At 40.8% G+C, this 11,938-nt stretch overlaps 1 protein-coding gene across 1 annotated transcript; it reads left to right on the forward strand.

The window, feature by feature from the left end:
* The first annotated feature begins 778 nt into the window (after positions 1–778).
* On the forward strand, positions 779–10,453 carry snrpa1 (small nuclear ribonucleoprotein polypeptide A'). Its single transcript, XM_033631520.2, has 9 exons — positions 779–979; positions 3,108–3,255; positions 3,531–3,609; positions 6,198–6,244; positions 6,330–6,432; positions 6,760–6,839; positions 7,295–7,370; positions 9,409–9,502; positions 10,169–10,453. The coding sequence occupies exons 1-9, from the start codon at positions 898–900 to the stop codon at positions 10,333–10,335; spliced, it is 876 nt and encodes a 291-aa protein (XP_033487411.1). The 5' UTR covers positions 779–897; the 3' UTR covers positions 10,336–10,453.
* Positions 10,454–11,938: the final 1,485 nt, after the last annotated feature.

Consider the following 11,938-nt stretch of genomic DNA (forward strand, 5'->3'; position numbering starts at 1 on the left):
TTGTCAACCTAACCTGTTACAGTATATCGTCTCCTCGTTCAGGAAAAAAATTACTCAGAAAAACAGAAAATATTACCACGAAAAACAGAAGAAAATACCACGAAAAACAGAAAAAAATACTCAGAAAAACAGAAAATATTACCACGAAAAACAAAAGAATTACTGAGAAAAACAGAAAATATTACCATGAAAAACAGAAAAAAATTACTGAGAAAAACAGAAAATATTACCACGAAAAACAGAAAAAAATACACAAAAAAACAGAAAATATTACCACGAAAAACAGAAAAAAATGACTCAGAAAAACAGAAATTATTACCACGAAAAACAGAAAAAAATACTGAGAAAAACAGAAAATATTACCACTAAAAACAGAAAAAAATTACTGAGAAAAACAGAAAATGTTACCATGCAAAAAACAGAAAAAGTTACTGAGAAAAACAGAAAATATTACCACGAAAAACAGAAAAAAAAATACTCAGAAAAACAGAAAATATTACCACGAAAAACAGAAAAAATTACTCAGAAAAACAGAAAAAAAATTACTCAGAAAAACAGAAAAAATACTCCGAAAAACGGGGCTTTTTTATTTGTCAAGTGAATGCAATACGCGTCCGTATTTTATAGCTGTTAGATTTTCCTCTAAACTGTATTGCAGTACAGAGCTATGTAATGTGAGCATCGCTGCACTGTAATGCGCTCTGCTGCCTGCCTGGTGTCCTGTTGTTCTGTCCTCCGCCCGCTGGGGGCGCTGACACTCAATAAAGCCGCCTTTATGAGCACAGAGTGACCCAGGCCTTTGTTCCGGGAAACAGCGTGTGTGCAGCGTTACAAACCTCCGGGACCGCTTTACTGCCAAAATATTAATATTTAGTAACGTCTGCTGTCGGCCTCGCGATGGTGAAACTATCTGCGGAGCTAATTGAGCAGGCAGCTCAGTATACGAACCCTGTGAGAGACAGAGAGCTGGATTTAAGAGGTGAGTTCAACTTTTCTCACCGCTGCACACTTGGACATGTAAAGTTAGCTAGCTCAGTCTTTACGCGGGCCTCACGCTGAACTCCATTCAAACACATGGTGTTAATACTTTCTGATATCAACAGCAAAATGCGTATGAAGGCCCGGGTAATAAGTGTATATTAGCCTTGTAGCTGCACCTCATAACGTTAGGTAGCGTCTGAAAGCTACACAGCTGCACAGTGAGTACAGCCACTGTTTAGTGTCCACAGCAGCTTAAGAGTCAAAATAAAAGCGATACAGAAACAGTGAAGATGTTGTCCTCGACTGAGAGCTGCTGTGAAACACTAAGAGTGAGTGAATTTAGTGGAAACGCTGGTAGTTTTGTGTCCGGTTGTCAAAGTACGGGAGAACCGATGCTAGCTGATGTTAGCGTAGCTTGCTAACATGTCTACCAGTGATGTGCCTGCCCGCCGAGAGTTGCGTGCACCTCACGGGAGCGCGCACAGACATTGTACTGATTTACAAGTAGTGTTTTAAAAGTCATAAAATCTTCTTTTGTTTTGTTATTAATGATAAGTTATCTGAAGTCTGCAGCTTATGAACGCTTAAAGCTGTGGTTTTCAAACTTCTTGTGCCCAAGGCGTCACCAAAGGGGCAAAATAAAATCTTAAGGCACACCTGTATTTATTTCTGTGCACAGCAGCCTCTATATGATGTGTTATCACTCGTCTTATCACGATGGAAATGGTTGTTTTTATTCACTTATATCCAATAACAATTTACAACCAACTAGTACTCATTAAATAGTTGACAAAATGATTCAAGAATTCATTTTAAACTGTTTGAAACTACATTAAAGCACCAATAACACACCCATTTAAATGGGAAATAATAAGATAATGTGATGTGCCTCACACTCATAATTGCCACGCATGAACTGTGACAAATTGGTTGCCTGTAAAGGTCTTTTAAATTAAATAACAGTTCTTTATCTAGAGTTTGCCTCTTTATTAGTAAATGGGTGCCCACAACATACTGATACATTCAGTTAAAAATCCATCCATAACTTTTTGTACAGGCTCAGATGAATATTGCAGTAAAAATGTGTGGTTATCACAAAATCCCACAGCACACCTGGATTTGTATCAAGGCACACCATTTGAGAAATACTGGTTTAGAGTCATAATTTGTATTATACTCTAGTAGAAGCAGCGTTTGCTTGACACAGTTGATCTGAAATCTTCAGGTTTTATTGATTAATCTCTCAATATTTCGGAGGGCGATCTCTGATCTCTGTGGTATATAATTCATATTTGTGTTTTGAGGCATTTCTGACAATTACTTTAAAATGTTGTTCTGAAAGGAGTTTTTTAAGTAAAATGAATGCCAGCAGTGGCGTAAGGTAGTTGTGATAAGGATTGCAGCGATATACCAGTTTCAGTGTATACTGTGATATAAAATTGACAGTCGTCATACCGTGTACATTTGCTCATTGATGGAACTGGGGGGAAAATGAACTGGACATTGAATCTTCCTTTTTATTTTAGTAATTTTCTAAGGTGAGACTCTTTACAGAAACTTCCATCAACAAAAGCTCTAGTTATGATGGGCCCCAGTGCATGTTATAATGACACTGGACAACATCAACATACATATTTCCCAGCAGTCATTATTGTATATATGTGTATGACAAAAAAATGAGTTCAAATGAGGGAAGTGTGTATTGTTGTTGTTTTTTAAACACCTTATATGAATGATAATGATAATAATAATGAGACATATCAAAGACACTTTACAGAGAACAACAACAACGAAACAAAGAAAAAAAAACAATACAAAGGTGAAATAATCCATGAGAAGGGAAACAGGGAAGAGGGAGAAGAGCAGGTTTTTAGAGGCTTCAGACTATGAGTATTCGAAGAGAAATTGGAAGAAAAGAACCTCAGGCGTGCTGTGCCACTTTCCCATTGTTATCAACCATAAACACTTGAACCATTCTGACATTTTTTTAATGAAAATAATTTTAAACTGAAACACACAGGTTATGGTTTTGTCGAAAAACATGTCTCTGTTTCATCATACTGAGAAAAAATGTAATAAATGTTAGAAGAAGTTCCTCCTCAACTTTGATGTTCTTCATCTCCCAGGTTATAAAATCCCAGTGCTGGAAAACCTCGGAGCGACTCTGGACCAGTTTGACACCATCGACTTCTCTGATAATGAAGTCCGAAAACTGGACGGCTTCCCTCTGCTCAAAAGACTGAAAACGTTACTAATGAACAACAACAGGATTTGGTAAGTTCCGCTGCAACATCCTCTGATGTCATGAATGGAAATATAGTGATACTCAAATTAACCAAGAAGCAGTTCAGAGCTCTTACAGTTCAGATTTTGGGATTATATTTCATAGTTAAGTTGTTTATTTAATTATGCTCCAATAAGGTGGGTTCAATATCGTACTTGCTATTCAGTAAATTTACTCCCATTTGGAGCACATTAAATGTTGTTTAGTATACCTGGCCACTCAGTACACGGCTGCATGCGTGTAACTTTATAAAATCTTTCTCCAGTCGTATAGGTGAGAATCTGGAGCACTCCCTGCCGGGTCTGACAGAACTGGTTCTCACAAACAACAACATTCAGGAGCTGGTGAGTACGTTTCAGCAGCAGAACAAATTTGACTGATTTACATCGAAATACCAGAAAAATATAAGTTCCTCCACAGTCTGACAACAACAACAAATCCTCCAAACATCTTATCCCTTTTAAGTTTTTTTGTTGTTGTTGTTGTTTGTTATTTGTTTTGTCCATGCTGCTGGATTAAATATTATTAACATCTTAACAGCACATCAAACTAGCCATTTGGCTTTGTGACTTTGTGACCTGCCCACCAGAAGCCTTGATATTTATGCGACTTTACAGATGAATTATAAAAACCATCAGTCAGCTCAGCGGATGCAAGTGGATAGTAATTTGTGTTGGTGGTAAATCTTTACAAACTTGGTTGCTAAAAAGGGGTACGAGTTCCCCCAGCTGGCAGCCAACTGTATATCTGGTAGATAAATCAGAGTTGTGACTTAGCAAGCATGCAATGAATGCTGTTATGCCACCGCAAACTGGCGCCCTGGTGTTGGTGTGGATGGGGAGGGGGCTTTTAAATCGCATGTTGGGCTTAGCGGTTGATAATGGGCAGCCATAGAGTGTGCCAGTAAACCCGGAACTCCGTTATCGCTTTTAGCACTTCCGGTTCTCTCATTTAAAGTCAATACGTTTTTTGAATGGGATTTTGGTAAAATGCCTCAAATAAGGTCTGTGGTTAACAAAAGCTTAAGCAAGTTTCAGGTTTTGTTCTACGGCATAAAACACGTCAGTAAATACCCTACTTGTGAATTTTGAAGCTTTTACGTGTCGTAAAAAACAAGTTGCTCAGTACGACTACAAACCCTGTCGGGGACATTAAACGTCATCACCCCCGAACAGGCGAGAGTGCTGGCAGTCCGCCATTACAGCTTCTTATTTAGCTTAAACAGTCCGATGTCCCCATTATACAATGTTTTTAAAATAAAGCGGCCGAAATGAGTTGAAAGCTTAGTGGCGGTGACGTCAAGAGTGATGCGACCGTGGAGTAGTCATGTAGTCCGTTAAAGCCTAACGTTAGCTTTTTACTTCTGGCGATCGCATTTAAGCTTCAAATGCGGCATGAAAGGTGTTCATATGTGAAAATTATCGCGCTGAACAAAACCTGTAAGCATCATAAACTTGTGTTAGCCACAGAGCTTATTTTCTGACATAATCTAAAACGCAATGCAAAAATCACATTCACTTTCTCTTCCGGGAACCAGCGCGATGCTAAACTTCGGGTTTTGACGTCAGCCCTGGCACACTCTATTGGCAATGGACGATGGCACTGACCCAACCCTAAACTGGATGTCCAGACTTCCACACCTACTGTCCCCTTCTACTGCAAACTAACTGCGGCAGTAGCTCAGTCCATAGGGACTTGGGTTGGGAACCGGAGGGTTGCCTGTTTGAGTCCCCGTCCGGACCAAATATGGAGTGTGGACTGGTGGCTGGAGAGGTGGCAGTTCACCTCCTGGGCACTGCCGAGGTGACCTTGAGCAAGGCACCAAACCTCCCAACCGCTCGGGGCGCCTCATCAAGGGCAGCCCCCTCACTCTGACATCTCTCCACTTTGTGCATGTATAGGTCCTGTTTGTGCATGTGTGTGTTCGGACCTGTGTGTTATTGACAAGCAAGAGTGAAAACATTGAATTTCCCCTCGGGGATTAATAAAGTATATAAAATTAAATAAAAAATAAAATTACACTGATACTCTCAGGTAACTGCGGATAGCTACTAGGGATGGGCATCAATTTTCGATTATCAATGATTGACTGTTAAGGATTTTGATCGATCACAAACAATTTTGCTCGATAGTCGCAGTGTTTCCCCTACAATGCTACAGGCCCAGCGAGCCGACGTGCCTACGAGACCCCCCCCCCCCCCGCCGGATCTATGCCAGGCAAAAAATCATGAACAGACGGAGGCTCTCATCGCTCTCCAAAACCTCGGCGGCTTCCCTTGAGGCCTCTGAAAACACTACACCAGTGTGCCCTGGCTGGCAACGGTTGTAAACACCCAGGAGTGAACTGCGCATGCGTGCCATTCTTCCTCTTTGGCCTGGGTGTTTGAAGCTCAAAACTGGGGCAGCTGCGCTCTCTTGCGGCGACAGTCTTTTTTGTTTTCTCTCTTTTGAAATACTCACTTATCAATTAATAGATAATTGATCGTTAATTTCTTTGATGATCGAATAATGAATTTTGATCGTTTGCCCATCCCTAATGGCTACCAATAGCTACCGGGACAAACAAAGCGCTATCCTCCTCCTGTTTTGGTTGCATGATGGTTGATGCACTTTCTTTGTGCCATAAGTCGAGCCTGGGTCTTGAAGAGTTGTAGCATTTATTCACTGACAAATGGCCTGAACTGTACACACACACTGCACTGCTACATTAACTTCTTGCTCCGACTTTCACTGTCACACGTCATCATCGCTCACGCACACTTTCTCTTTATTTTCGACCACACACTGGCTATGCACACAGTCTGGCGCTGTGATATGGTCCAGTAGGTACTGGTTGTGTAGGAGCCAAGGCCATATTGATGCTGGGTTTCAGTACCCTAATCATCAAACACTTTTACTGTAGTTTTCTAAATCATTATTGTTTAATGTGCAGGGTGACTTGGACCCTCTGGCCTCAGTGAAGACGTTGAACCTTCTCAGGTATGGATCATGAGCACTCTGTGATATAATTTGTTTACAGCTGAATGAAGATCACACATGTTTGTAATAATCACTGAATTTCCAGCTTGTTAAGGAATCCAGTGACAAACAAGAAGCATTACAGGCTCTACGTCATCAACAAAATCCCACAGATCCGTGTGCTTGACTTCCAGAAGGTAAAGCTCAAGGTAAGAACAACGGAGCAGGTATATTTTTTAACAGCCATTTAAAATGTGAGATACGGGACTGTACATATTTCAAGGCCTGGCATGAGCTGTGAGTTATGGATCACATGTATTGGAAGCTAAAACACCAGGGCATTTCCCTTTAAGCATCACAGTGGTTATTAATGATGTGCTAAAGTCTTCTAACCTGGAGATATCGTCCCATTGAACATCTAAAGAAGCTCTGGTGTTATGTACATTTTCCTGCCTGGCCTTGCTCCCCCTCTTGGATGAAAGCTTCAGTCTGTACTTAATGAGGCTTTTCACTTTAACTGTGTGATATCGTCATAGGAACGCCAGGAGGCAGAGAAAATGTTCAAAGGCAAACGAGGTGCTCAACTTGCAAAGGATATTGCCAGGCGAACGAAAACGTAAGATGAAAGTCCACGTTAGACAGCAGCTCCTCAGAATCACTGGATCCTGGCTGATAGAACGGGTTCAATCATGAAAACAAAAAAAAACACACGCTGTCACCATCGGTCATTTACAGTTCATCTGTTTGAATGATTTAAGAGTATTTTGCAACACAAAAAACCCTTTAAAATTCTGGGATCTGCACCAAAAACTGATCCCTTGTTCCTCGTCCCCACAGTTAAAACACACCTTGTTTGGTAAAGGTCATGACCTCTGAATGGGCCGTAACTCTGCCGTTGAAAGCCAAAGTCAGAGACGTTCACCACAGTGTTGCTCAGGACTGCTGTCTAAGGACGATGTATCAGAATACTTGACTCAAGAAAAGATACTATACATGAGATTACTACATTGGTTGAGAGGTCAGAGAAGCCCGTGTGTGTCCATGTCGTCTAACTGAGGTGTGTTCTTTCAGGTTCACTCCGGGAGCGGCGGCACAGCTTGAGAAGAAGAGGACGGGGCCATCTCAGGCTGACGTGGAAGCCATCAAGGTTCGTTTGTTGACTTGAAAAATGTTGGCGCTGTGTTTTGGGGTCGTTATGTTTTGACAGCTGAGCTTGAATTCCCATCCCTCTTTTATTCAGGCAGGTGAGCCAGTGTTGCTACACCTGCATGAGCAGCCTGTGCTGACAGCATCATGGCGCTAAATCCAACTTGTATTGCATAGATAGAGTCGATGTCTAGTCGTGGTTGAAGACGAAGTTGGTGAGGGGGGATCAGTCCCTTTTTTCAGCCTGTAAATGCTGGGAAGCGCCGTTTTTAAACTCACATAAGAGACACTATTACATTTTTTACTGAATACTATGGATGTTTCGAGACCGTTGTTTTACAGTCTGCTGTAACATTTTCACGCAGGGATACAGGTCCTTGGAGTCTCACAACTTTTTTATAGTTAGATAGCCGTTTCAGGGCTGATTCTCTTTAAACAAAAAGGATTTTACTCTTAAATTAAAATGTCTTTCTTTGTAGGGATCCTTTCAATGAGTGCGTTTACATGGACAGTTTAATTTCATTTTCATTCGGAGTGAAAGTTCATTCCTATTGAAAGTGATCTTGTAAACACCTAATTCAGAATGAAAATGGCCAGTGCGATTGAAAAGGGCCTGGAATATTCCGTTTCTAATTCCGAATGAAAGAATTTCTCGCACTTGTATACACTCATTCCTCTTTAAGTTCATTCCGGTCTTTCTGCGCATGCTCGTTTCCTTGCCCTTCTGGCATGATGACGTATATAGCGCGCATAGCAACGGGCTGAGATAGAGCAGTCGGACTCGTTGCACTCAACGGTTTCGCCAAAGCACAGTCTTCTATCTCCCTTCTTCGACCTTCTACCTCCCTTCTCCTCCTCAACAGATGAAGCATTAGCAGAACAAGGTTGTTGTCGTACTGCTGCTTCAAGAATATAAGCAAAACAAGCCTGAAAAAGGCGCTAAGAACGGCGTCGTCAAGCATCTTGTTATCCGGAGCGAGGACTACAGTGTTTTCTTCTGGTAAACGTAAACACGTAACATCCGCCCCGCCCCCTATCCAATCAGAAACCTTCCCTGCCCCAAACCTTGCGCTGACCCGAATAAAGGCGATTAAACTGATCTCCCGTGTAAACCCTCATTCAGAATGAATATTTCCCATGTAAACTACCTGGAAAGACTTTAATTCCGAATGATTTCATTCAGATTTATTTCATTCAGAATGAGAAGCCATCATGTAACCGCAGCCAATCATGTTGCCAGATACTTAAAATCACAGTCTGAGCTTGTCAGTGGCAAAAACAAGAACTTGTAGTGAGCATAAATTGTCCACTGTTTCTAATAGGGTCCAGGTTGGAAACAAACTATTAACTCTTGATTTTTTTAGTTTATTTGATGTGCAGAAAGCATCGTAACAAATGCTGTGTTGCCCCCTCAGTGGGGTGGGATGTGACATAATGTGGGCGTTTCTGCAAACTCTGACTGTATCTATTAGTAATAAGTAATGTGACAACATGATTGACATAATGGCCTGCTATGTTTGCAGTGACAAAGCCACTTCATACTATATTCCGCTTGGGAGTGGCTGCTGAGTTAAGTGCAACACCTAGTGGTAAAATCTGGTACTCCAGTCCAGTGTTTGGCTTAATATCAAACTGGTTTGAAAGTTTTACACTGGTCCAACTCAAATGTTGAGACTGCCAAAGAGGTGCCACTTTATTTCATATTTTATGCTCAGAACATGTTGGTCACAATGTTGAAGCATGTTCCAGTCGATACGATATATGCAGCAAAGGGCCACAGGCTGGAGTCGAACCCGGGCCGCTGCGGCAACAACCTTGTGCATAGGGCGCCTGCTCTATCCACTAAGCCACCGACACCCCAATATATTATCACATTTATGAATTAATGGTTATACAACAAGACAGAGATGAAGCACCACTGATGGATTAAAATAACCAAGATGGAGATTTAGATCTTGTTCAATCTAAACTGATCCCCGAAAATATTTTCACTAACAGGTCGGACCATATTAACTGAGATTTACATGTTTGCATTTCAGAATGCCATCGCTAACGCCTCATCGCTGGCAGAGGTGGAGCGGTTGAAAGGAATGCTACAGGCTGGTCAGATCCCAGGACGAGAGCTGAGACAAGGTCAGTGCTCACCAAATACTAATGCACAACTTCCCTGATACTGTACAACCTGGTGGACATTTCTAAGTTTTCAGTTATCCTTTTGGATTTGGTTAAACACATTTGGACAGAATTACTTTCATTGTTATTCAGAGATAACAAATCTGTCAGCAGGGGCAGTAATACTTCCAGCCATTAACAATAGTAGTCCCTGAATAGTCGTTGCTATCCAGAGCCGGATGTGTCTTCTTCCTCTGTGCCGTAGAGCTCCATTGTTAAACTCATCAATGAGCTGCTCTAGTGCACCGGTGACATGTTTCTTCATCACCATGAACACAAACTGTAATTTATTTTAGCTCAGTCCCACAAACACCTGCTGCACCATGTGTGGATTAATCCACAGCTGAAAATAGTCCCCACAAATGTACTACTTCCTCCAATTTGAAACAGCTGTAACAATGAAATCATGTATTTGTGGTGGTTTTAAAGACTTGAATCTTCAGTAGGAACCAATGGGCTTTGAGCTGAGACAGAGTTGGAACGTGTTGTAACACAGACTAAGAAAAATCCAGGATAAGAGCAGCACTTCCCTTTTAAATTAATCTGAATTTGAGTTTTTCTTTTCTTTAATAACCTCGATGTATTCTGAGGATTCACTGATGGATGAATGTTTATTTGTAAAATCAGGTGCAGCTGGGATGGTGGAGGAAGAGGAGGAAGAGGAGGAGGGTGAGGCTGCACAGATGCCGATGGGGTCACATATGGGTGGAGCTTCTGGAGAGGAAATGATTGAGGGTGAACAAGAGGAGGACGAAGAAGACATGGAGGAAGAGCCTCCTGTGAATGGCTCCTGAGAACCTGGATGATTTTTTGTTTTTTTTTATTTCTGTGTTGTAATTTCTTGCGTTGGATGTCCGTCTAGCAGGGCTTTTTTATTTTGTAAAATGACATTCATTAAACTGAATTCTTATACTGCCGTGTGTGAGGCCAGTTTCTTTAAGCAGTCAGCTGACGGTCTGAGCTGAATGTGGAGCAGCTATAGAGTCTGTTAATGTCCTGTAACTTGAAATGTTAAAAATCCAAGTTTCAGAATTTTCATAAAAATAAATTCTGGTTGGTCAAATTGAGATCCAGAAATTCAAGTCAAAAAATTTCAAATGGTAACATCCGTCCTACCCAGACAGGAAATGCTATCAAGTCTGACTGCAGTCAAACTGACCCCTTGTCTATCAGCTCATGGTCTGTCAGTCATATGATCCAAGAACACCGCTCGGAAATTTAAATCCAAAAATGACTACTGGGGAGAACGACAGGGCTCCAGTGAGTCGTCCAGTTTGTGCTGTGCCTGATGTGTTATTTGAAATACTCGACTAGAATTTTTTAGATCTGAAATTTGAGCAATTCTGTCTATTTTTTTTATTTAATTGCGACTCTTTAATTTTTAATATACTAATTTGTTAACATTGAAAAAAAAATCAACTTTTGAAATTCATAATCAAGAAATTTTGTGTTTAACTTTCATAGAGGTGAATCGGGAACAAATGAGTCTACATACACGGTTTTCAAAATAAAATATTTAAATGCTGTGAGTTCAGTGGTGTTGAAATATCAGTTAAGTTTTCAGTTGCTGTTAAAAATGAGATATTTCAGTCTCTGCTTCTGTGCATGTCTTTAAAATGTGTTCACCCTCTTTTTTTTTTTTTACTATTATGAACAGAAAACGATAATTTTATGTCAAACTGAAAAACATCTACACATTTATTTTTTAAATAAATAAACATTGTTTGCACAGTATTCACTTCTTCAGATGAGTGATTTGTAGGTGCACCTGCAGCAGTTACAGCCTTGAATATGAGTTGATGTGTGTCGATCAGCTTTGTTCTTTTGGACAGTTGAGTTTGTCCCTGTTTGTCAGGATAGGACTTGTAGAGCTGCAGCGTCTCTTTGCAGAGCTTGTTTTGTTAACCGGTCTGTTCCATTCTCATCCATCAGGGAGTGTTGGTTCTGTTCATGTGGGTTCCTGTGTAGTGACAGTAGGGATGAAGGGAAAAGAGGAGGTGGACCAGTGAGCAGAACAAGCTCTACAAAGATCTATAAGTCTTGTTAAGCAAATCAGAAGTCCATAGTTTGGGATAAAGCAGTGAAAGAGAGGCAAGATGAGTGAAACTGAAATATGGGAGAGGTTTCTGTGTAATTTAAATCAAGTCAATTCAACATTTTGAAAGGGGCAGGTCGAGGAAACAGTTGATTTTGACAGGATAAATCTTGGATATTCCAATTTCAATAGCACAACTGAGATAATAGAAAAGCATCCAACTGGCTCATGTGACAACTGTCCAGAGCAGTGGTGGGATGTCAGTGTATTCACATAAGTACTACAGTGGAATAGAATAAATCTTTATCGTCCGCCATGGGGAGAAACTTGTCTTGGGCTCACCAAACCCAAAAGACAACATT

This window comes from Epinephelus lanceolatus, chromosome 2 (assembly GCF_041903045.1).
Source record: "Epinephelus lanceolatus isolate andai-2023 chromosome 2, ASM4190304v1, whole genome shotgun sequence".
Lineage (NCBI taxonomy): Eukaryota > Metazoa > Chordata > Actinopteri > Perciformes > Serranidae > Epinephelus > Epinephelus lanceolatus.

Bases quoted from the DNA above. Each gene is read 5' to 3' on its own strand.
- snrpa1 (XM_033631520.2), top strand. From the start codon at position 898: ATGGTGAAACTATCTGCGGAGCTAATTGAGCAGGCAGCTCAGTATACG. The intron at 6,245-6,329 runs GTATGGATCATG...CTGAATTTCCAG, and splicing joins AAGACGTTGAACCTTCTCAG to CTTGTTAAGGAATCCAGTGA. The intron at 6,433-6,759 runs GTAAGAACAACG...ATATCGTCATAG, and splicing joins TCCAGAAGGTAAAGCTCAAG to GAACGCCAGGAGGCAGAGAA.